This window comes from Lynx rufus, unplaced genomic scaffold, assembly GCF_022079265.1.
Source record: "Lynx rufus isolate CCGP_SWC_20201006 ecotype Redwood Valley unplaced genomic scaffold, mLynRuf1.p SCAF_8, whole genome shotgun sequence".
Taxonomy (NCBI): domain Eukaryota; kingdom Metazoa; phylum Chordata; class Mammalia; order Carnivora; family Felidae; genus Lynx; species Lynx rufus.
Window position 1 is genome coordinate 11037998 of NW_025814896.1, and position 25387 is coordinate 11063384.

A 25387-nucleotide genomic window follows, 5' to 3' on the forward strand; every position below is an offset into this window, starting at 1 on the left:
CAGACTGAGTTCTGCCTCTGATTGTAGACGTCAAAACTCCCATTCCCAGCCGCTCTTGCCACTAGGATATAGGCATGTGACTAGGATTTACTCTAACAGACACACCTCAGAAGGCTAAGAACAATCGATGGAGGCACCTGGGTGGCTCAGTTGGCTGAGTGTCCGACTTCGGCTCAGGTCATGATCTCACGGTTCGTGGGTTCAAGCCCCGCGTCGGACACTGTGCTGACAGCTCAGAGCCTGAAGCCTGCTTCGGATTCTGTGTCTCCCTCTCTCTCTCTCTCTCTCTGCCCCTCCCCCGCTCATGCTCTGTCTCTCTCTTTCTCAAAAATAAAGATTAAAAAAAAAAAGAGCAATCGATGTAAAGCCGATTCTGCTTTCTGCCCTGAGCTGTGGCTAAAGTGTTGGGCTTTCTGGGAGAGGCGCGGGCCAGGTCAAGTAAGAGCAGTGAGGTACCCTAGCAGTTTCCCCCTAGTGCTAGATGGGGCAGCATTGCACAGCAAGTGGTCTCAGATCAGTTCTGTGCATGGCTTTGGCCATCACTCCTGGAATGAATAGCTCCCAGGCTCTCACCCAGATACTTAGAAGCACCGTATCTCACTTTCATAAGCCCTTTTCCCACGTCAGCAGCTAGAGTCACCTGTGCTATTGACAACCAAGTTTGCAGGGACTACCAAAGCTGCTTAACTTTAGGCCATCACTCTTTAGAATATCAAAGAGTTCCTACGTCCACTTTATTGTTTAATATGGATCAGAAGCAGCTTTTGTCCTGGAAGTAAGAAGCTGAGACACAGGCCTGCTATCTTTGTTCTCTTCTCCTGGCCTCAGTCATTCATTTCCACAATTCCTTGGGGAAAAAGCACAAGAAACCTGCTCCTGTAACATGGGTTACCATATTTCACAGTTAAAAAGTTAAGGGCTACCCTAATTTTGCATTTGGTAAATAATACCATCCTTTTATGATAAACTAAGAGTCTTTATCAGAGATTGCGGACTGCTGAGTAAATCTGACCTGCAGAGGGTTTTGTCTGGCCCGCATAAACTTTGCATATATACTGTATATATTCTATGTATATATATTGTAGCCAGAGATACAAAGATTCCACACATCTGTGATTTCTGAGAATTACAGACTCGCAGGCAACAATCAGCTGGAGAGTGGAGGCTCTTTTGACATGGCATGTACTCAATTTGCCCCAGATACTCACCAAATCTTTGCTTTTAATTTTGTACGTATTTAGAAGTTAGGCAGACTACCTTCCATCTCATGAAAATGTTGTTTAGTAAGTAAACATAAAAGCACCTACAATTTGTACTGCCATAAAATCCTGGAATAAAATAGATTAAATCAAAGTAGAAAGAGTAAATTGAAGGGGAGAAGTGGGGAGTTGTTTGGTGGGTGTTTCAGCCATGTGGGATGGGGGCTCCAGGATCTGTTGCGCAGCGTGTGCATGTGGTTGACAATACTGTATTGTATGCCTGAAAGTTATTGAGGGGTAAATTGTGTGTGTGTGTGTGTGTGTGTGTGTGTGTGTGTGTGTGTTTTGCCACCATAAAAAGAATCAATGTCGTTTACTGCATTAACCGAAGTGAAAAAAAAGCAGCACATAATAATGCAGAAAAAGCACTTGACGAATTCAACCAAAGCTTAGCAAACTATACATGGAAGGAAAATTCTTTAATCTGATAAAGGGAATCTCCGGTAAAGCAATAACAAGTAATACTGGTCAAATAGTCAAGTTTTTCACCTGATTGTGAAGGAGATAAGAATGCTCACTATTCCACTTTAATTCAGTATTGTATTTGGGGTCCTTGGCCAGTAAAGCAAGAAAGAAAACTAACAGGTTGGATAAGGAAAAAAGGACAGGGGAGGGCAGAAGGTTGGGACTTAAGCTTGAAGATATCAAAGCAAGCCAAACCGCAGTATATCATGTATACAACACTATAAGAAACGTTTTTTCTAAATCATCAATTTGTAAGAGAAACTGACAGACTACAAAGTTTTATCTTGCTAAACTACAAATATCTCACTTTGATATTAATCCAAAATGTTTAATAGAATGACCCTTCCCCACATAATTAAAACAATTTACATTTTAAACACTTACTTCGGTAGCAATATAGTCTATCCTTTGGAGTAGAAAAAAGACCCAAACAATGTCTTAGCAAACATTAAACTGACCTTAAGTATATCATCTGTGATCAATTTAGTAAAACTACGTTTACAACACTTTTCCAAGCATCAACACGGACGATTTAAAGTACTTTTTGATTGAGGGAGGTGGACAAAAAAGGACACACGATCTATCAAAACGCAAAACCCTGTCACTTCACATTATAACTCACACGTTCAAGACCTCATCCGAGTGCTAAAAACACAAGACAGATCTCAGAAACAGTAATATAACTGAAAATGACAGCATCCAATACGTTACGACAACAAAGCCCCGTATATAAAGGAGTTGAGGTATTCAGGCTCTTCCATACATTCCTGGAAAAAAAATGCAAGTAAATGTATCTTTTGGGTAACACAGCCATCTTCCTCGGGTCAGACTCTCCCATCCACCTCAGTACTGCGGAAATGTTCCATCGACTTTGGCAGCCCAAGCCATAAGGCCCCCCACAACATCTTGAACTGTGTAAGATTCTAACTCCTGGACTGCTGTCAAGGACTGCAGGATCTTCACGGCTTTCTGGGAGTCATTGCCCAGTTTGCAAATCACATAAACCGGGAAAGCTGCCCCTTCCTGTGTGCCCTGCTTCCCTTCCCGGATAGCTTCTCCTAAGAGTTCCAGGCTCTCTGCATCCCTCCGTTCCAAACGTTTCAAAGGGATGTGTAAGGCATGAGGCAAACGACAGATGTCCACCTCCACTTGAGGCCTAACGTCCAGCAACAGGTGGGGTGAGCCGGAATCCAGAAGTCGCTTATAGTCGGTGACCGAAACTCGCTCCTCTGGGCTCAGCAACCGCAGAGAGCGGCACTTATCAGTGGCTGAGGAGCCACAGAAGGCTTCGTAGTCCTGCAGCGCAGTCACTGTGGGCCGCTCCCCACAAGCTGCACAGTCAGGCCTGCGGCCCCGAAGCTGAATACAACGAAAATGGCCTCTGAGCGCATCAAAGATCAACAGGCTGCCGCTGTAAGACGGGCCCAGGCCTGCTGCGATCTTCAACACTTCCAGCGCCTGCAAGCAGCCCAGGACCCCGGTTACGACACCGAGCACCCCGCCATCCGCGCAGTTGGTCACTGTCTCCGCTGGAGGTGGCTGAGGGAATACGCAGCGGTAGCAAGGCCCGCCGTCATAGTGGTAGACCGTGATTTGGCCCTCAAAGCGCAGGGCGCTGGCTGACACGAGAGGCCGGCCGGCTAGCACACATGCGTCATTAACCAGGTAGCGAGTGGGCACGTTGTCAGAGCAGTCAGCCACCACGTCATAGCGGCGGACTAAGTCTAGCGCCGTGGCTGGCGTAAGCGCCTCTGCATAAGGCACGCACTCCACCGCCGAATTGAGGCGGCGCAGCGAGGCGGCGGCCGAAAAGACCTTGGCCTGCCCGGCCAGTGCCTCGCCATGCAGCACCTGGCGGGCCAAGTTGCTCATTTCTACTACGTCGTAGTCCACAAGGCCAAGGCGGCCTACGCCCGCCGCTGCCAGGTACTGCGCCAGTGGGCAGCCGAGCCCACCGCAGCCCACTACTAGCACCGATGCAGCGGCCAGGCGCAGCTGTCCCTGCACGCCCAGCTCAGGAAGCACCAACTGCCGGCTATAGCGCAAAATCTCATCTCGAGACAGGGAGGCCTTCGGCGGCAGGGGTGATACCGAAACCAGCCGCTCTGGCTCCTGCTCCGCCAAAATAGCCGCCGCCAGCTTCTGCTTCAGGAAACTCAGCTCCTCCTCGCGCTGGGCAACTTGAGCCTGCAAGGCGAGTACCTCCTCCCTGGAAGCCATGGCGCCCCTCCCGGAAGTTGTCCTGAAGAGCATTTCCGCTTCCGGCTTGCCGTCTCCTAGCGACTGGAATAAACTAAATAATTTTACGGAGCTGGGGAAAAAAGCGAAAACTAGACATGCACTTCCTGAAGAAACCCTAAGATTCAAGTTTAAAGATTTATAGTTCCTGGATATTTCCAACGGAACCATGAGGAGAGCCTTAGGAGAACTAGAAGCTGGCCACATGGACTGTCTCCCTCTTCCCGAATTTGGTACGGTCCGACCCGCCCCTTCCCGCGCCACGTGACGTCATTCCGTTTCCGGCGTCTCGCGCAGTTCCGCCATGGCCTCCGAGGAAGCGAGCGGTAGCCCTCGTAGGTCTCGGCGGGAGCCGGAGGGGCGCGTCCCGCGACAGGACAAGTATTCGGTGCTTTTGCCCACTTACAACGAGCGCGAGAACCTACCGCTCATCGTGTGGCTGCTGGTGAAAAGCTTCTCCGAGAGGTAGCGTGCCCTGCCGCCCTCCCTGAGGAATGAGATGAGCTGGCTTCGCCGGCCTGGGTGTCGGCAGTTGGCTGCGCGAGGAGTCCCTGCAGGCCTCCCTTCGGCTCTTGGGGGAAGCCTCGGGGAGAAGGCCACCCTGCGAGAAAGAGGCGGCGGATACTTCTGGGGTTCATTCTGTGTCTCGGGTTCTCATTCTTGCCCTTGGGTTTTATGAGACGTTCCTTTTATTGTACACTCCCATCCTCTGTCCCCCAACCCCACCCCACGCCCCTGGTTGTCTTTTTCTTAGTAGCGTTGTCCACCTTTTCAGTCGGAGCGAGGTTGAAAGCTTGACCTCACTCCTACTTCTGGGTGGTCAGGATGCGGCAGGAGCCGGGAGACTAACCGAGCACGCTCACTCCCGCCCCCGTGCTGAGTGCTTATGTAAGCATGAGGTTTGATCTCTGTGGGTTAGGGAGCTGCTGCTGGCCTGGGCAACTTCGTTGGTCACTAGTGGATGTTTGGTGTGGTTGCTAGAAACTGGGGCTTTTAGAGTTTGAATTTGAAAGTGTTATACAATGTTTTTAAGATTTCGGAAGATCCTGGTATCAGTATGAAGTAGCTTGTTTTAGATCCAGTGGGATCGCGTATAGATGAAAATCTTTCTGTATCAACACATACAAACTTCGAAAATTAAGTAACTTTGTATATGGCTGTGTTATAACTTAACCAGGTCATCTCCGTGAACACAGATTATTTCTAGAGCTTTCTTGTTTTTCTTTTTTGACTTTTGTTTTACGAATGAAAACAGGTACTTTGTTCACACCATATTGTCCAGCATTTAGAAGAGCGCTTGACACACACTGAATGCTCCTTTATTAAATGACTGTTACAGCAAACATGCTCATACTTTTACTAGTGTACTGGGGATAAAGTCTTCAGGATGGAATTACTGGGTCAACTGATGTGCTTAAAATTGACATTCCCTCTCCTGCTTGCATGGTCACCCTTGCTCTCTCTCAAAAAAACAAAAAAACCAAAAAAAACTAAAAAAGCTTTAGGGGCACCTGGTGGCTCAGTCGGTTGGGCATCTGACTTCAAATTTTTTTTTTTTCAACGTTTATTTATTTTTGGGACAGAGAGAGACAGAGCATGAACGGGGGAGGGGCAGAGAGAGAGGGAGACACAGCATCGGAAACAGGCTCCAGGCTCTGAGCCATCAGCCCAGAGCCCGACGCGGGGCTCGAACCCACGGACCGCGAGATCGTGACCTGGCTGAAGTCGGACGCTTAACCGACTGCGCCACCCAGGCGCCCCGGGCATCTGACTTCAACCCAGATCATGATCTCGCAGCTCTTGACTGCCACCCCCATACCTGCCCTCAGTGCAGAGCCCACTTTGGATCTTCTGTCTCCCTCTCTCTCTGCCCCTCCCCTACTCTCTCTCTCTCTCTCTCTCTCTCTCTCTCTCTCTCTCAAAAATATAAAAATCAACAAATTGCTCGCAGAAAAAATGATTGTACCACCTTAGGACTAGCATTATTTGGAGAGTGCCTGTTTCCCTATCAACCAGCCAACCTTAGCTTTATCAAACTTAACGTTTTTGAAAATGCTAATTGGTGAAAAATATTGCTTTTTTTAAAAATTTATTTTATTTATTTTGAGAGAGAGAGAGAGAGAGAGAGAGAGAGAGAGAGAGAGAGAATCCCAGGCAGGCCCCACGCTGCCAGCACAGAGCCCAACGTGGAGCTCAGACTCACGAATCATGAAATTACCTAAGCCGAAATCAAGAATCAGACACTAACCGACTGAGCCACCCAGGCGCCCTGTAACTAACTGTCTTAATGTACGTGGCTCCTTGCAGTTTTTGTACTCATATCTTTTTCTTTATTTTTTATTTTGGTTTTTACAACCACTTTGCAAATTAGAGAAATTATCTTAATATAGTTGATCTTGTTTATTTTGTCTTCTGATTCTCAAATATTTTTTACTTTAATCTGAGTGATGTTTAATGAAGGAAACAACTATTTTCAGATATGGTCAGATTACTTAAAGGGAGTTTAGCTTGATTCCTTTAAACTACCCTTACCCTCAGGTGTTCTGGGCACTTTGAAATGAGAGAAAGGAATAATTTGCTTATGAATGACTTCATTTCTTTATGAAGTATATCTCTTTCAGCATATCAACTGGAATCAACATCTTAACAGGTTTTGGCTTGTTAAGTACTAAAGCACCTAGGGGAGAAGGCTTAACAGATGGGCTGATTTTACCCTTCTTTTTGGATTTTGGGGCTGACTTTTGAAAGCCTTTTAACAGAATGAATGTTTTCTTGCTGATTTCCTTACATATGTTTATTAAGACCAAGAGGAAACAGTGTTGTGGGGGTTTGGTGTGCTTCCTTTACTTTGTCCTTAAGTTTCCCAATAAAGTTATCCAAAAAAAATCCAAAAGGGGGGTGGAGGAAGATGCAGTGATCACATGTACATCCAAGTATTGTGTTGGCTTATTTTTAGAATAGAAACTGTAACATAAAGTTAATGGAGAGCCAGCAGAGAGATTTTAATTTTGAAGCACATTAAAATCTTATGTAATTTTCTGTGCTCTTTCTAATGACGTGAGTAATGGTACAACTATTTGAAATAGTGGTGTAAAGATTTTTAAAGAGGGTTTTTTAACAGATGAAATGAAATGAAATCCTATTTGTTCCTGATTATGTTATTTAAAATTTAAATTGAAAAGAATATTCAGTCTAAGGTGGCTCAATGGGTTGTGGCCAACTCTGGATTTCTGCTCAAGTCATGATCTCGCGGTTTGTGTGTTAGAGGCCTGCTTGGGCCTCTGCCTCCATGCTGAGTGCGTGGAGTCTGCTTGGGATTCTGTCTTCCCTTCTCTCTGCTTCACCAGCCCCCCCCCCCAATGCACACTGTCTCTCTCAAATAGAACATTAAAAATAAATAAAAGAATATTAACTCAGCAACTCAGTCAACTTGAGATATCTTTTTTTTTTTTTAAGCATTTTGTTTTTTTTTTTTTGAGAGACAGAGACAAAGCGCCAGCCTGGGGAGGGGCAGAAAGAGTGGAAGACACAGAATCTGAAGCAGGCTCCAGTCTCTGAGCTGTCAGCACAGAGCCTGACGTGGGGCTCGAACTCATGAACCGCAAAATCATGACCGAGCTGAAGTCAGACGCTCAACTGACTGAGCCACCCAGGCGCCCCTTGAGATATCTTTTAAATGTACTTTTGAAATATTTTTTATAACTAAGACTTGATGCTAAGGTTCTATAATACCACTTCCAAAGTAGGTAAGTAAAATTTTATGATATCCTATGGTATATAATGGACGGATGTATATGTAATCGCTGTGAGTTTTTAAACTAAAGAGTGTGTTTTTGATTTGAGAATTTTTTTTTATCTCAGGACTTCATTGTAACGTTTTTATCCATAGGCTGCCGAGTTTGGAGGTAAAGTACTAAATGTTTGACATTTGTTTCATTTGGTAATTGAAGTTTTCTTTGGTGATTAATATGACATAAATTCCCACTTATATTGGTGAGGAAATAGTAATTTTAAAGTTATTTTTTAATTGGAGAGTATTGTCTCTGCAAGCAATACAAACTTTTTTTTTTTACTTTAGTGGAATCAGCTATGAAATTATAATCATAGATGATGGAAGCCCAGATGGAACAAGGGATGTTGCTGAACAGTTGGAGAAGATCTATGGGTCAGACAAAATTGTAAGTCATGTGAACATTCTTCTGTCACATTAGTTGTGTTTGTAGGGGAAAGATGAGAAATGACAATACTTAAAGTCAATCTGTTTTTCTAGAAACTGAAATGAAAAAGAACATCTTGCTTGAGTTTTTCCATGTCTTTGGTAAATTGGGTCAGTAGCAATTTTACAGCAAAATAGTGAGACTTTGGATAAAGTCTGTTTTCAGAACTTACTCTGCAGATGAGTTTTCTTGAAGGGCAAAATTAAAGAGTGATATTGACAGGAATATTAATGGAACTGGATTGCAATTAGTAATATGTGTCATGATCTTTCTTGCTCCCCTTTTTTGCAACTATAAAAGCTTGTAGCTGGGAAACGTGATCGTTTCCATGTGAAGTTGGCATCTTTCTATTTGTCAGAGCACTTGGCATCTTTGTAGAACAGTCATCTGGGAGTAAATTGACTCTCTGAGTCTTGAACTTTATAGAGTTTCCCACTGTACTTTAAAGGGTGTTGTTTTTCTGCTGGAGTAACTTAGATGTAGAGTTCATTTTATAATGGCTTTATAATTTTTATTTTTTATTAAAATGTTTCTTTTAATGTTTATTTTTGAGGGATAGAGAGAGGCTGAGTGTGAGCAGGGGAGGGGCAGAGAGAATCTGAAGCAGGCTCCAGGCTCCAAGCTGTCAGCACAGAGCCTGATGGCACAGAGCCTGACAGGCAGGGCTCAAACTCAGGAAGCTCGAGATCGTGATATGAGCCAAAGTTGGACACTTAACTGACTCAGCCACCCAGGTGCCCCTATAATTTTTATTTTTGACCACTGGTTTATTTTTATAATGGTTTTTATTCGTAAGTGTTTGAATACACTTGTGAGCTCTACTTTAGGTAATTTTGGGGTCCAAGCAGACAGTTGAATCCAGATTTAAACACATTCTGAGCATTGGGTATTTTAGAATTTGTATGGACCAGAGTTTCTCAGTCTTGGAACAATTGACATTTTGGACCTAATAATCCTTAGATGTGGGGGACTGTCCTGTATGTTACAGGACATTTAGCATCATCCCTGGACTCCACCCACTAGATGCCATTAGCAGCCCGTCTCCCCAGTGTGGCCACCAAAAATGTCTTTGAGTATCATCAAATGACCTCTTGTGGGCAAAATTGTCCACTCCTCCCAAAAGAGAACCATTGGTATAGATATAAAGAAAGAGGTCTCCTGGAGAACCTTTGTTGATATTTTCATCTTAAGAAATAGCAATTAAGCATTATAAAAAAAACTGTCGCAGGGTGCACAAGTTGCAGGAGATATTGGTTGATGGAAGGGAAGCATTTAAGGGGAACATGTTCCTCTTACACACATAGTAAATCTCTCCTATGCTAGTTATTCTTTCCATATCACATCTGGGCAACTCAAAGATCTATCACCCTTCCAATCCTCCTCCAGATGTACAGGAAGAGATTAAAAGTTGACAGATTTCCAGCCTTCTGTCAGTGATTTCTTATGATGCTAGGTTCGTTTTTTTGGCCACAGTCCCCCAGTTTTTCTTTTACAAGTTCTGGGCCAAAGCCACTAAATCACATGTTACATGTAGAATACTCTGAGTTAGGCACTTCTGTTTAAGCCAGGAATATCAACCTGACGATATTTTGAATACTTTTGCCGTAGAACTTCAGCCTTGAGGTATAATTGATTGATCTTAGTGTATGCCTACTAAATTGACCTTTTCAAATGCTAAAACAATATGGCCCTCAAAGAGTTCCATTTTTCCCATCAACCAATAAAATTCAAAATAATGAGGGGCGCCTGGGTGGCGCAGTCGGTTAAGCGTCCGACTTCAGCCAGGTCACGATCTCGCCGTCCGTGAGTTCGAGCCCCGCGTCAGGCTCTGGGCTGATGGCTCAGAGCCTGGAGCCTGTTTCCGATTCTGTGTCTCCCTCTCTCTCTGCCCCTCCCCCGTTCATGCTCTGTCTCGCTCTGTCCCAAAAATAAATAAAAAACATTGAAAAAAAAATTTTTTTAAATAAAAAAAATTCAAAATAATGAGAAAAAAACTGCATTCACTATTACGATTTTCTTATAGTTCCTTTGTTATTTTATGATCTTCAAATCATTTAAACTAGAAAAATTGCCCTTTTTTCCCCCTCAACAATATCAGGCCATGCCAGGCAACAATAATGGCCCTTCTTGCTTTTAAGTGACAAGTGCCACAAGTTTACTTGGGAGAGAAGATGGAGAAGGATTATTATTGAAGCTATTTTACAATATCTCAAAACACTAAGCACCAGATGCTTTGTTTGCTGGTCTTTCAAACTGGCTGGAATGAATGTTTCAGAAAATGAAAGAAGTTTGTTTGTTTTTTAACTCTATGTGAAGAAACTGAGCCAAGAGGTTAAGTCACTTCCAATGTCATATAGCTAATAAATAGCAGAGGTGGGACCATATAAAAGTAGAAGCACATACCTTGAACTGTTAATGATGGTTATATAGGTCAGGGAGAGCTGAGGTTGTGGAGGGCTTCAGCCTTTCTATGTCGAGTGCTTACATGACATTTGATTTACATCATCTGTTTCAGCCTCCAACCTGAGGTCAGATTATATCACCTATATTATTCCATAGTTTAGTATTTTTACAAGTTCTGATAATGTAATGCATGTTCATTACTTTTAAAACATCAAATATAACTAGGATTGAGAGGTTTGACTACTTAAAAATACCAAAATATTACCTCTGACAAAAAGATCAGTATCCTAATGAGATGTACAAAACCATCATTCATAAGAACTATAAACAGCCAAAAATGGAAAAAATAAAATGAAAAAAAAAAGGGAGCCTCATTGATAGTAAGGAATTGCAAAACAGGAGGAAAGTACAATTATTAGCCTTTTTTTTTTATGTTTATTTTGAGGGCGCGCACGCGCGAGAGAGAGACAGAGAGAGACAGAGCACAAGTGGGGGAGGGGCAGAGAGAGAAGGAGACACAGAACCTGAAGCAGCTCCAGGCTTCCAGCTGTCAGCACACAGAGCCCGATGTGGGGCTCGAACTCAAACCGTGAGATCATAACCTGAGCCGAAATCGGACGCCCAACCGACTGAGCCACCCAGGCGCCACTACAATTAGCCTTTCTTAGCTGAAGATTTATTTTCATTATGGTAAAAAAAAAAAAAAAAAAAGTCCACTCAAATACTGTTGATCCTGGTTTTTCTAAAATGTCAAGATTTTCTATAGTAAAAATTTTTTAGAAAATAAGTTTTTTACCAAATCGTAGGGTCACATGAAGTATCTTATAAGCAGTTGTGGTGAGCATTCATCAGAGTGTGTGCCCAGCCCTCCTGCACGTACTTTCTGTGAGTTCACACTTGTCCTGATGGCTGTGTGCCCTTTACTGCTTTGAGCCATCCTCACTGATGTGAGGGGGCAGAAAAGGAAGGGGGTGGAATTAAGGATTTGAAAGTACAGCACACTAAATGAAACAGTGTGAACTTTTATTACCTAAGAAATGAAAAAACTACATTGTTGTCAAATGAAAAAGTTACTGATAAAACTGAAGTTGCCGTTTATGAACCTCCTAGTCCCTTCCCCAGGGGAGACCTCTGTCAGCAGTTTGGTGGGGGTGGCCTCAGACCTTTGTGCATGTGTGTGCATGGGTCTACATGTGGAGAACTGGGTAAGGTGGTGCTTTTGTTTTTTTAACGTAGATGTAATCTTCCTGCATTATTAGGTTGATTTGTAATTATAGCTTGGAGATCTTTTATTACTAAATTTTCTCATTCTTTTAACTGTAGCACAGCATTCTTTCATATGCAGCGTGGTTTATGTTTTATAAACACTTGAGAAAAGACTTTTCTAGCAGAAACATAGGATTATAGAAGATCTAAGGTGAACTTTTATTTTTTTTAATGCTCATTTATTTTTGAGAGACAGAGCACGAGTGGGGGAGGAGCAGAGAAAGAGGGAGACACAGAATCCGAAGCAGGCTCCAGGCTCTGAGCTGTCAGCACAGAGCCGGACGTGGGGCTCGAACTCACGAGCTATGAGATCATGACCTGAGCTGAAGTCGGACAATTAACTAACTGAGCCACCCAGGCGCCCCTCCCTGTTAAGTAAATTTTAATTACTGTACATGATTGATTGAATGTCTAGTTCTCCTGTAAGAGCTCATCAAGCAGAAGTGTATTTTATCTTTGTTCCTCCCCAAGACTTGCATGCAGTTTGCATGTAGTAAAAAGTACTACAATCTGTCCTGGTTGAATTGAACTGAAAATACTCTGTTTAGATATTTGCAGTCTGAGGCAGCCTGCTTATAGACTGGCAAATGCAGAAGGGGACAAGATAGGCTCAGTAGTGAGTCTACTTGAGCCCTGTAAGAAACAGTAAGAAAAGAAAAAATACAATTTTTTTTGTTAGGAATATAACCCTAGGGGCACCTGGGTGGCTCAGGTGGTTAAGCATCCAACTCTGGGTTTTGGCTCAGGTCATGGTCTTGTGGTTTGTGAGTTCGAGCCCCACATGGGGCTGTCTCCTATCAGCACAGAGCCCACTCTGGATCCTCCTCTGTCCCCTTTCGCCTTACCCCTCCCCCGCATGTGCTTTGTCTCTCTCAAAAATAAACATTAAATATATATGTATGTATGTGTATATATTTAGGAATATAACCCTAAAGTTGTGTAATTGTGGCATTAGAGAATGTAATGAGGTCATCCAAGGATAAAGTCAGGATAAGTTGATGGAGTGATGTCAGCATTTAAGATCATAAAAGGAGTTCAAAGAAAGGAGTATAAATACCCTTTCAGCCAGTGATTCAACTTTTAGGGTGTTAATTGCAGAAATAACTGGACCTTGGGACACCTGGGTGGCTCAGTCAGTTAAACATCTGACTCTTGATCTCTGTTCAGGTCATGATCTCCTGGTTCCTGAGATCAAGTCCTGCCTAGGGCTCAGTGCTGATAGCATGGAGCCTACTTGGGATTCTCTCTGCCCCTTCCCCACCCCTTTTCACTCAGTGGTGCGCTTCCATTCATTGGTGCACTCTCTTTCTCAAAATAAGTAAATAAACTTTATATAAAAAAGAAAACGGGGCGCCTGGGTGGCTCAGTCGGTTAAGCATCCGACTTTGGCTCAGATCATGATCTCACAGCTAGTGAGTTTGAGCTCCGCTTTGGGCCTGTGCCGACAGCTCAGAGCCTGGAGCCTGCTTCAGATTTTGTGTCTCCTCTCTCTGTCCCTCCCCTGCTCACGCTCTCTCTCAAAAATAAACAAACATTTAAAAAAAAAGAAAACAGGACCTATACAAAAGGATATATGTACAAGTGTCTTTGTTGTAGGTATATTTGTAGTGGCAGATACCTGGAACCAACCTGAATGCCATTAACTAATGAATGACCATACATTGTCTAACTTGTAATCTTAAGTCTGTGTTTTTGTAATTGAGAAAAATAAAAAGGAAAACAAATCAAGAACTAAAAACTAAATCATTAAAATCACAAAAGGAATTGGGGAAACAAATGTGGCTATCAAATATTCCAAGAAGATATGGAATAAGTGGGTTAAATCCTCAGTTTTCCTAGGGATAGGAACCAGTAGATGTTGTTCAAAAATGCTAAGTAATAGATATAATATATTGTTTACATACTGTTTTCTGGTGGATAACTCCAGGAAAAAAAAAATGTTTAAAATTTGGCCTGCAGTGTTGGGGTGAAATTTTCCAAGCTGTTAAACTATTTGATTTGTTATTAAATACTAAGCACTTTTTCACTTTGGCAAAAAATGTTAAGCATACTTTGCTTTAATGTCTAATATAAGGTCTAACATATGGAACTATGTTTCTGTTAAAAAGGGTAAGTACCTATAAAAAAATAATTTTTAATAGTTCTGTGTGCGTGTGTGTGTTAAAATGCTGTTTCTTATTCTTGTAGCTTCTAAGACCACGTGAGAAAAAGTTAGGACTGGGTAAGTATAACCTCTCACCCCTCATACCTGCTCCTTGCCTTGGTAAGGTGATCCAGTATGTGTTTTCCCAATTTGGAACAGGGCCAAAATACAGTGTCCTCCTGTAATGGTTTTTAATGTTCTTAGTGACATTGAAATGGTTTAACTTGAGTTGTCTCTATCTGTCAAAGCCCAGTTGGGAAAGCAGAAACCACTGTCAGTCTTTCAATGTAGGGAATTTAATACGAAGAATCTGGTTACGCAGGTGAAGGAATGCTGAGAAGCCAAATGGAACTGTGAAGCTACTCAGACTAGTAACAGCTAGTGGTTGCTACCACCCCTCAAAAGAAGCAACAATAGGAGATGGTGCTTTTGGAGCCCAGGAACCCCAGGTTATTTAGAAGGGGTTGGAATAATGGAGTGGGGGCTCCCTGGCAGGAGCTGGAGCCATGGGGATACCCAGTCAGTGCTGGGATGCAGTGTAAGAGTGGGGACACACTTCGACTTTTCCTTTTCTCTCCTGGCAACTATCCCCTGGTGTCTCCCAAAGCGATTTGGCAGCCAGTTGACAAGAGCCCTTGGGAACTGTAGTTCCATGGAGTGTAGAACAGAGAAGGGGTCCGAGAGCAAATGTGTTGGGACCAGCACACCACTTTAGCTCTAAATCTTTGAGTATTTTTTTAGAAGTTGTAAACAGTTACTCTTTGTTTTTAAAAAAGAAAGCTTTTCCAGCTTTTAATTATAGGAGGTTATAGAAAATCTCAGATGAACTTGGTCCTTCCGAGATGAATATCTGAATGCCTTTATTTCTTTTCTTTTGGTTATAGTTGCTTATATTGGGAAATAATAATAATTTTATTAAAAAATTGAGAGAGCATGGAGGAAGCACAGTTCTTTTTTGTTGTTTTTTAATGTTTGATTTATTTTAGAGAACAAGAGAACACAAGCAGGGGAGGGGCAGAGAGAGAGGGAGACACAGAATCCGAAGCAGGCTCCAGGCTCTGAGCTGTCAACACAGATCCCTTGGGGGTCAAACTCACGCACTGTGAGATCATGACCTGAGCCAAAGTTGGATGCCTAACCGTCTGAGACACCCAGGTGCCCTGGAAGCACAGTTCTTAAAAATCGAGTACTTGCTGTCCTGAAGACCCTTAGTTCTCTGGCATCATAAAGTATCTGAATATCTGAACCCAGAAGTTCTTTGGGATTGAAGTAATCTGGAAACTGCTGTGAAAGCAACCAGGAATTACTAACCAGTCAATAGAAATCCAAAAAGCTGTGATGGTGACTTTTGAGCAAAGGAAGTTAGAACTGAGTTCGGCCTTGGGGCACCTGGGTGGCTCAGTTGGTTAAACGTCTGGCTTCAGTTCAGGTCATAATCTCATGGTTCATGAGTTCCAGCCTCGTGTTGGGCTCTCTGCTCTCAGCACAGAGCCTGCTTCAGATCCTCTGTCGATCCTCTGTCCTCTCTCTGTCCCTCCCCTACTCCCGTGCTCGCTCGCTTGCTCGCTCACTCACTCTCATAAATATTTAGAAGACTTTGCCCTTACTAAGAAGATACTGTGGTGGCTTGGACCTGGAGAATGCAGGAATCCTCAAATCCCAATTTACCCTTACTTGCCAGGTCCATAGGGAACTTTTAGGCATGAGGGTGGCTAAATAATTCCTGGTTGTGCCTTTGATCCCAGACACCAGACCAGGGCTCTAGTGTATTGGGCTTACAGCGTAGAAGACATTCAGTGGGTAGCTTTTATGAAGATGGGACAGGAGTGATGGGGAAGAGCAGAGGCAGGGCAATACCCGCCAGGCCAGGATCCAAGCATCAGAAGATGGTGTCTGGGACTAAGGTGAAGTTGGAGATGAAAGAACGGACTCAAGAGATGTTTTTTATTTTGAATAAATAGGATTTAACGGTAGCTTAGTTTTACCTCTGGAGAACTGCTGTATGCTTTTCAGATGCTTAATTTAATTTCTCACCTGTTCACGAGTATACTTAAGCATTTCTGGTGATTTTCTTTAATGGATATGTTTTTGTTTTTAGGAACTGCATATATTCATGGAATGAAACATGCCACAGGAAACTACATAATAATTATGGATGCTGATCTCTCACACCATGTAAGTGGTATCTTTTTTTGTTAGCTATTCATGATAGGTTAAGCCTGTTTTACTGACTTCGTTTATTTTTTTTTAATTTCAGCCAAAATTTATTCCTGAATTCATTAGGTAGGTATTTCTAATATTTGAAAAAATTCTAATTCAAATTATTTATCTTATGTTGATTTTGGACTTCTTTTCATTTTTGTCATTCTTTACTAATTAAAAACGGACATGCTATTTTGTTTGCTGTCAAAATGGGTACCAACATATAGATTTGAGGCTCTTGACTATAGATATGTGACTGATATATTTTAGGAACTAAGCAACAGATAATTCCTTGGTTATCTAAATTCTTCCAGAATATGGGAAAAGATAGAAGGTGACTTTGTTAAATGGAATTAAGCCCTGCATTGTAAGGGTGAAACACCATGAACAAATAGGGTTTATTCCAAGAATGCCAGGATGGTTCATCATCAGGAATTCATCAACATAATTTATCACATTAACAAAGCGTGATTGATGGGGCGCCTGGGTGGCGCAGTCGGTTAAGTGTCCGACTTCAGCCAGGTCATGATCTCACGGTCCGTGAGTTCGAGCCCCGCGTCAGGCTCTGGGCTGATGGCTCAGAGCCTGGAGCCTGTTTCCGATTCTGTGTTTCCCTCTCTCTGCCCCTCCCCCGTTCATGCTCTGTCTCTGTCTGTCCCAAAAATAAATAAACGTTGAAAAAAAAAAATTAAAAAAAAAAACAAAAAAAACAAAGCGTGATTGAGTCTGTAGATGCTAAAAGGTATTTGATAAACTTCCTGGGTCACCTCTAATGAAAACTTGCAAGTAGAAAGAAAAGGAAACCACTTAAACTTGATGAAGAAAATCCAGTCCTAACACAAACATCTTACTAATTGGTGAAATGTTGAATCATTAATAAATGCATCAAGTTAGGCATACCAGCTGTTATTATACATGGATATTTTAAGTGATATATTAACAAGCATGTAGTATAAATATTGATAAAGGATACAAACTTGTATTTATTTGCAGGTAGTATAGTTGTATTCTTAGAAAATGCAAAACAACATGAAACCTCTCAGAATAAGAATGTGGAAGCTGTGCTCAGTGTAAGCTGAATATACTAAAACAAAATTAGGTAACGTTTCTCCCCTGTTTAGATCACTTCAGGCTCTTTTCTTTGCCCTTCAAACTGCTGTGTGATCTGGCCCCTCTGCCCCTCTCCTTTGCCTAAAATGTTCTTTCCTTTCTCTTTCATAGCCAACTATTCTCATCCTTTGATCTCTGCATAAAGTCCCTTCAGAGATACCTTGTCTGCTTATATGTTTAATACCCAAAAGCCCCTTTGACCTGTGAAGGAAATGAAATCAGGGGAATAGAAAATTTGTGAAAGACAGAAATAGGCCATATGTAGAAGAAAGCCCAATGGCTGATAAACCCAAGAGAAGATACCCTGGCATGTTGTCAGGGAAATGCAATTGAAATAACTGCGGTTGTATTTTGTTACCCGTTAGTTCGTCATAATTACAAACTTAAAGAGCAGCACATCTAGTGCCAATAAGATGGCGGGAGGTGGACACACAAATATTGCCGGAGAAATGGGAGTTGCTACAACCTTTTTGGAAAGTAATTTCTGGTGATACCTGTTAGAAATACTCCTAAGCTTTATTTTAGCAAATCTGTTATGTTCCACTTTGGGTCATCTAAGCACCAGGATGTACATTTATAAAAACATTGCCACACTTCATTGTGGTTGTGTTGTTGGGGGTGGGGAAACCCACCATGAAAACAACCATATAAGTATGTGGGTTCAGTGTTCTGTGGGGCATTTTTGCAGCTATTGGAAAAAATGGGGAAATTCTCTGTTGACCTATAGGGATGTCCGTGGTCCCATTATGTATGTTGTTAATGGACACAAGGCAGTTGCAAAATGTACTTTTTTGGGTTCCAGTTTTGTTAAAGCAACCAGAGAGCCTGGAGTTCCGTGTGTCTATCTTTCTGCAAAGAGAAAGGTCTGGAGGGTTACCAGAGTGTTTTAGCACTGTTTACTTCATGGGGCCGAGAACAGAAAGGAGGGAGATTACATCTTAGGATGGTTTCACATGGTACAATCAGCAAGTACTATTTTTCTAGTTTTAGAAGTTAACAAAGGGGAAAAAAATCAGAATTGAAATATTACATCAAAAGATTTCTTAGTGGTATAGTTCATGTTTTCTTGGCATTATATTTCCTGTGCAAGTCTTAAAAGTTCTTTTTGTATAACTCATGAAAATAACTATTGAAAGCTCAATAGCTTTTTCTAATTGACAACTGATTTTTTCTATAGGAAGCAGAAGGAGGGTAATTTTGACATTGTCTCTGGAACTCGCTACAAAGGAAATGGAGGTGTATATGGCTGGGATTTGAAAAGAAAAATAATCAGGTATAGACATGTGCTATGGTTTCTCTCTTGTTTAGTGTAACTGGACATATGTTTGTAACAGGTATTTGGATTAAATCACCATGGTGCCTTGGGATTTCTGGGACCAGATTGTTAACTTCATATATATGTATGTATGTATGTACATATGTATATGTGTATATATATATATATATATATATATAGTCATCTCAAATGTATGTAATCATTTCAAATAAATGAGACACTTCATGATCAGCTATTACTAAGCAACAAAAGTAGTGAGGCTTTGAAGTCAGACCTGGGTTAAAATTCTGATTGTGTCATTTAATCCCTGTGTCACATAGCATATTGTACCTTTTCTAGCCTTACTTCCCTCATCATAAAATGGAAATGAAACATACTGTTTCAGTTTTCTATCACTGTATAACAAACTGTGTCAAAACTGAGTGACTTAAAACAACTATTTCTCCTCATTCTGTGACTTGGTTGATGGTTCCTCTGCTAGCTTCACTTGGGCTCATTCTTGCAGCTTCTTCAGCTGGAAGGTCAGGGTCAGGTAGGCTGAAAGATCCAAGATGGCCTCATTCCTGTATCCAGTCGTTGGGGCTGGTTGTTGTCTGGGGCATCTCACTACTGCACCTTCTGGAAAGCTTGGCCAGTGCCTTCACATGGCATCCTAAGGGCAGCATCCAAGAGTCCTAAGGCTGCAGCAGCAAGGCCTCCTAGTCCTAGGCTCTGGAGCTAACAGCATTCTTTTTTGGTCAAAGCAAGCCCATAATCAAGTGGTGAGGAAGGAGAATCCACTTCTTACTGGTCTTCATCTACAAGGAATTTGTGAGCCTATTTAATCTACATCACTTTTTTGTGCTTATTAGGAAGATGAGGTCAATTTTAATCCATAAAGGATCTATCCAGCTTACTATGTTACACATGACGACATAATTTTATACAAATTCTTACTAATGTTAGTGTTTTTTATCACCCTTTTCATCCCTATTGAAGATTCTGTTGAGTTCATCTCCGTTCTGCTTCTTAAATGTGGAACCTTGGGCAAGTCGTTTAAGACCTGTAGGACCCTCAGCCTTCAGTGAAATGAAGGGGTTGGATAAAGCAGAGAAAAAATCCTACACTACTTTTTCCTGTTCGCTCTTTCTCTCCCGTGCACACACACACACTATATACACCATTTGAATGGATCACCACAGGTGGGGCAAAACCATCAGTATTTTCCACAGGCTCTCCAGATGATTCTGTTGTACAACCAACATTCAGAACAACAGATGAGTGATCTCTCTCTCAGACCCCTCTGAATTTGGTCATCAGAACTCTTATTTAAAATAAGGGAATCCCGATCAGATACAATTTACAGCTTTTAGTTGGATCATTAAGTTATATTGAGTTGTGTTTGTCATCACTTGTTAATGTCTGCACTGACTTAGTATATAAACTCCTGAGAAAGATTATGTAATCACTTGCCCAAGGTCTCATTTGTGTGATCCAGAATTAGAATTAGAATCCAAGTCTGTCTCACCCTTGCTGCATATTTTAAAAACAAACCCCCATTTAAAAATACATTATCTTGACCGGCACCCTGGTGGCTCAGTCATTTAAGTGGCAATGCCTGATTTTGGCTCAGGTCATGATCTCACTTCGGGAGTCCAAGCCCCATGTCAGGCTCTGCGCTGACAGCTCAGAACCTGCTTAGGACCCTCCCTCTCTTTCTGCCCTCCCCTACTCGCGTGCTCACTCTTGCATGTGCATGCTCTCTCTCTCTCCCTCTCTCAAAAATAAATAAATAAACATTTAAAAAAATACATTAGCTTGAATAGAGCTGCAAATACATATGTATACATACACACATAAACATATACGCATGCTTTCCTTTGATTAAACCCATCTTGGGGAGGTGAACTGTGTCCTAGAATTTTTTTGTTATCTATTAGAAGCATCTTGAAAGGGAAAATGTTTTTGAAATTAGCCATCATCCCAGCTATATGACTAATCATGTTATTTGTATAAAAATAATCTTTCTGAGGGAGGGCCTTGGTAGTTAGTTACCTTGGCTTTGGAGAGAAACTGTCCTTTCCAGTTTGCCCCGGAAAACTTTTTTTTCTGAATCGGAGTTTACTAAAATAGCTGCAATAAAAAAGTCACTTTTTCCAAGGGCAAGTAAAGTCTTTTTGAAATGTTAATAATAGCTATTAGTAATAGCTTGAAACTGATACTTGGTTGTGTTGGAAGCACACATCCTGTCATTGTTGTAGACTGGATGTCTTTGCTAAAATTCATGTGTTAAAGTACCTTACCCCCAAAGCATTGGTATTTGGAGGTGGGGCCTTTGGGAGGTAATTTAAATATAGTGACCATGGGGCAGTCATGGTAGGATTAGTGCCCTTTCAAGAAGAGACCAGAGAGATTGGCTTCTCTTGGCCTCCTCCCCTCAGCACATAGCATGAAGGCAGCCCTTTAAGCTAGGAAGAGGGTCCTCCTCAGGAACCAAGTCTGCTGCACCTTGATCTTGGACTTCCCAGCCTTCAGAACTGTGAGAAATGAATATAAGCCACCCAGTCTGCAGTATTTAGTTATAGTGGCCCAAGGAGACTGACACAGTCTCAGAATGAACCTTTGTTCAATTTCCACAGATTGCCAAAAACCAAAACCCTTTCCCACTTGTATACTTTAAAAAAAAAAAAAAAAAAAGCCATATTTATGCAGACTGACCTGTTGCATTACTTGAAATCCACAATCCCTTGTTGCTGATTAGAATCTGAACAGGATACTCCAAATCCCTGATCCTTTTTGCTCTCTGAGAGATGCTCATAATTCTAAATAATGGCTGTTGGCAAATAGGCAAGTTGAATTTAAAATGTTACCTTTCTTACCTAAAATTTATAAGAATGATTGTTTTATAGGTCCCCTCTACATGTCACATTTGAGAATAAAAGTCCCCATTTTCTGAAAAATGAGAATGTCAAATCTTTTACTGACTAAACTTTTTTATAAAATTAACATTTTTTTAAATGTTTATTTTTGAAAGAGAGGGCATGAGTGGGGTAGGGGCAGAGAGAGAGGGAGACAGGATCCGAAGCAGGCTTTGCACTGAGAGCAGAGAGCCCGATGTGGGGCTCATGAACCATGAGATCATGACCTGAGCTCAAGTCAGATACTTAACTGATTGAGCCACCCAGGCACCCCTATAAAATTGACATTTTTGTGAAACAGTTGTATTTATGAAATTTGTGTAGCAATTTTAGCACTCTGATCTCAGATGTGTTTCTCTTGTTTAAAAAATGTATTTTATAAAGAAAATCTGATTGTTTTATTTAACAGCCGTGGGGCCAATTTTATAACTCAGATTTTGCTCAGACCAGGAGCATCTGATTTAACAGGAAGTTTCAGGTACAGTAAAAACTTGTAATTTTATATTTCCTATATAAACTTTCTTGCTATACAATGGCTTATTTAGGAAATGCTTTTCATTTCTACCCCATTTTTCTTCTGGAACACACAAAGGCCGACTGAAGTTCCTTCAGAGTTGCTAATGAGGCCTAAGCATCTTCTTAAGGAAAAATGTGTACTTTCTAAAGAGCATCCAAGGCAGGGCTTAGGTTAGTGTGTTTGTTAACATTCTCACTGGTGCTCAGCCCCTTGGGGGCCCCCAGAGGGCCAAGGTGGTTATTCAACTGCTTATTCAGAACATGGCTGTCACTGGTGATGTGCTCCAAAGAACACGTCTACCAGTAATTTTCTGCAATTTATATGAATATTTATGGCACAGTCCACAGAAAAGTTTAAAGACTTCAGTTACCTTGTTCTCCATATGCTTTCAATTAAAAAGCAAGCCTTGTTTAATTGGAATAAAGCCTCCTGCCAGGTTGGGAAGGGGTAATTTTTGTTTGTTTTGGGGGGGGGGTATGTTTTTAATTTTTGAACTGCTATAGTAGATGAACTGTTTTGTATGACCATGGCAAATGACTAAAGACTGCCACTTTTTTGTCTCTGAAGCTAGAAGATGTCTGTTCCTCTACTTTAAGGCCTAAACCTCATGCATTAGTTGATAATTTATATTACTTGATACTTGCTCTTTTCCATTAAATGTTGATTCTTTTTTTGTTGTTTTTTTTTTTTTTTTAGTATTGACACTCTAGGTTAAGCTAGGTTAAGACAGGAACTTAGGCATCACAGGATTGAGGCAGTCCTGGTAAGATACAGCTATTACCAATTAAGGTCACAGTTAGATATGTATAATGGACAGATGTCCAGCCCAACTTTAGATGGGCTGCAGGCCAAACAGATCCCATCAAATTTACAGAGTAAGACAGAGGAGCTAAGAAGTCCTGTGGGTGAACCCAGTCACTTTCTTCAGGAACTCTCCCTTAAGTCCCCTAGAGGTACTTCAGTTTATCCCAGGGAATTTATTTAGTAGATCTTGGGAAATAGAAACTGGTCATAGGCATTTGTGAGGAAACACCTGTTAGTTACTGAGTGTGTTCTGCTTTATATTGTGGATTCATCATCATCTGTCAACTCTATTGTTGCAATATTTGGAACAGTTTCCCTTTGTTCAACCTGAAAAATAAATTTTAAGAAAATTTAAAAACTAAAAACAGTGGGTGGTTCTGCTTCAAGTGATTCACTTTACCCTATTTTTATAACTTCCTTAAAAGACACTAAGAATTCATTTTCAAAATTATTCTGAATTATTTACCAAATATTTCATGACCATTCCGGTTCAGGACAAGTGTCATAATCATCAGCTGTGACCACTTTTCTGCATACAGATGGCTAGTGAAAGTTTTAGGTTTTATAAATACCAGTGAACTTTCCAAAGATCAGGTTACATGTAGGCAAGCGTATTTACCTAGGTGTTCATGTATATTTTAATTTCTCACAGGTTATACCGAAAAGAAGTCCTACAGAAATTAATAGAAAAATGTGTTTCCAAAGGCTATGTCTTCCAGATGGAGATGATTGTTCGGGCAAGGCAGTTGAATTATACTATTGGCGAGGTAGGCAACTGATGGTAAATAGTCCACTGTATTCCTTGTAAAGGAACAATAGGTTTAGAATTTTTATAATAAAAAGTTTAACTTGCACAACTACTGAAGAAATGTGGAAAGCTTCCAGTTGTTTAGAATGTCCGTTCACTAAAGGATGAAAATTCATTTCACTTCCAAATTACTACCTACATTTGACCTAAGATGTAAAACCTTAATAGAAGGCAGCATTCTCTTTTAAGGGATTAAAAGCTACTGGTACCTTATTCATTTTGCCCTTTCTTCTGGTCATCCAGCCTTGTGGGATGATTGTCTTTGCTCCTTTTCTTCTTGCCGTTGCCAGGAGCCACCCTAATGATGAATCCTTTTGCCATTTCCTAGGAGTAAATGAAAAGGACAGGAATATTTCCAGCCAGCTAGTGAGCTCTCAGGGAAGGCTCTCCTCACTTAACACTAATGTTTGTATTCATAGCAAGAAAATAGCTAACTAGATTGCCATTTCTCGTGTGGAAGTTCCAAGATTTTTAACTTAACACTAAAATAGTGACAGATAAATTTAATGGACTACTGAAAAATTGTACTTTTGGAGTATCAATTTTTCTTGAAGTACAGGCTGAAACTTTGGTAAACCAGCTTAATATTCAGGATCAGTGCTTTCAGACAGTTGTAGATTTGGTTCATATGACCGATTTTTACATAATGAAATGTTTAAAGATTTGGAGGTACACACAATTGCTGTAAGAATCCTCTAATTGTGAACTTACTTGAAGGACTTGGCTATCAGAAGTTAAATGTTATTTGTATTGTATTGGTGTATGCCTGCTATACTTCCTTTCTAATATTTTTGAAGGCTGACTTATCATATATATTTTTTTTAACTAGGTTCCAATATCATTCGTGGATCGTGTTTACGGTGAATCCAAGTTGGGAGGAAATGAAATAGTCTCTTTCTTGAAAGGATTATTGACTCTTTTTGCTACTACATAAAAAGAAAGTTATTCATTATACTTATCATGTTGATTCATTTAAACATAAAAGAAGCCTGGTTGCTGATTTTTATAAAATGTACTCTTAGAGCATAAATCATAAGGTAAGGTAAATTTCATACAAATCTTTTTTCTGAGGAAACTACATTTTATATGTCAAATTAAATTAGAAAAACGAGCAGTGTTCTCAATTTTCACTTGCATTTTGCTGTATTAAGACTTGTAAATAAATGTATTTGGTTTGTTTTTTTTTTTTATCCCAGAAAATATTGCTTTCATTAGAACATGAGTGCAGAATTTCTTACATGGGGAAGATTTTGAAGTATATAAAAACTGGATTCATAGCTCTTTGTAATAGTGTCAGAAGTAAGAAAAATGTTAATTTTATTCATGAAATATATATGGCTGTTTCTGTATGAATGAACAAGTAGACACATCTGCCCCTTCTTAAAAAATGTATCTCAAATTTCTTAGATAAAATAATATATCCAGATCACAATTTTAGAATTTGGCCCTTTGTAGCTGTTGTGTTGATGAAGCATTACATCTGTCAAAGCAAGTCTATTTAAAATACATACTGTGAATTGGAAACTTGACATCAGTTGATGGCATAGTTTTTTTCTCCCCTATCCTGAGCAGTAGCTTCTATCAGTAAGAAAAGAATACTGATGACATATTAAGGTATCGATATTTTAATGACTTTTAAGACTTAGCTGCTATAGCACTTTTTAAACATCTTACTCTTACTAAGCTGTAAGTGTTCTGCCAGGTAAATTGCAGGCTAAGTTGTTCCTGAAAGCCAGCACGAATGTTCTGTGTACCTATCTTGTCTAACCTGGGTGTTTCAAA

At 40.9% G+C, this 25387-nt stretch overlaps 2 protein-coding genes across 2 annotated transcripts; one reads left to right on the plus strand and one right to left on the minus strand.

The window, feature by feature from the left end:
- Nucleotides 1–1661: 1661 nt before the first annotated feature.
- Nucleotides 1662–3977, minus strand: MOCS3 (molybdenum cofactor synthesis 3). Its single transcript, XM_047069451.1, has one exon. The coding sequence runs from the start codon at nt 3975–3977 to the stop codon at nt 2568–2570; it is 1410 nt and encodes a 469-aa protein (XP_046925407.1). The 3' UTR covers nt 1662–2567.
- A 288-nt stretch (nt 3978–4265) lies between these two features.
- Nucleotides 4266–25134, plus strand: DPM1 (dolichyl-phosphate mannosyltransferase subunit 1, catalytic). Its single transcript, XM_047068402.1, has 9 exons — nt 4266–4427; nt 8041–8140; nt 14036–14069; nt 16090–16166; nt 16249–16274; nt 18481–18576; nt 21886–21954; nt 23450–23564; nt 24435–25134. The coding sequence occupies exons 1-9, from the start codon at nt 4267–4269 to the stop codon at nt 24537–24539; spliced, it is 783 nt and encodes a 260-aa protein (XP_046924358.1). The 5' UTR covers nt 4266; the 3' UTR covers nt 24540–25134.
- The last annotated feature ends 253 nt before the right edge of the window (nt 25135–25387 follow it).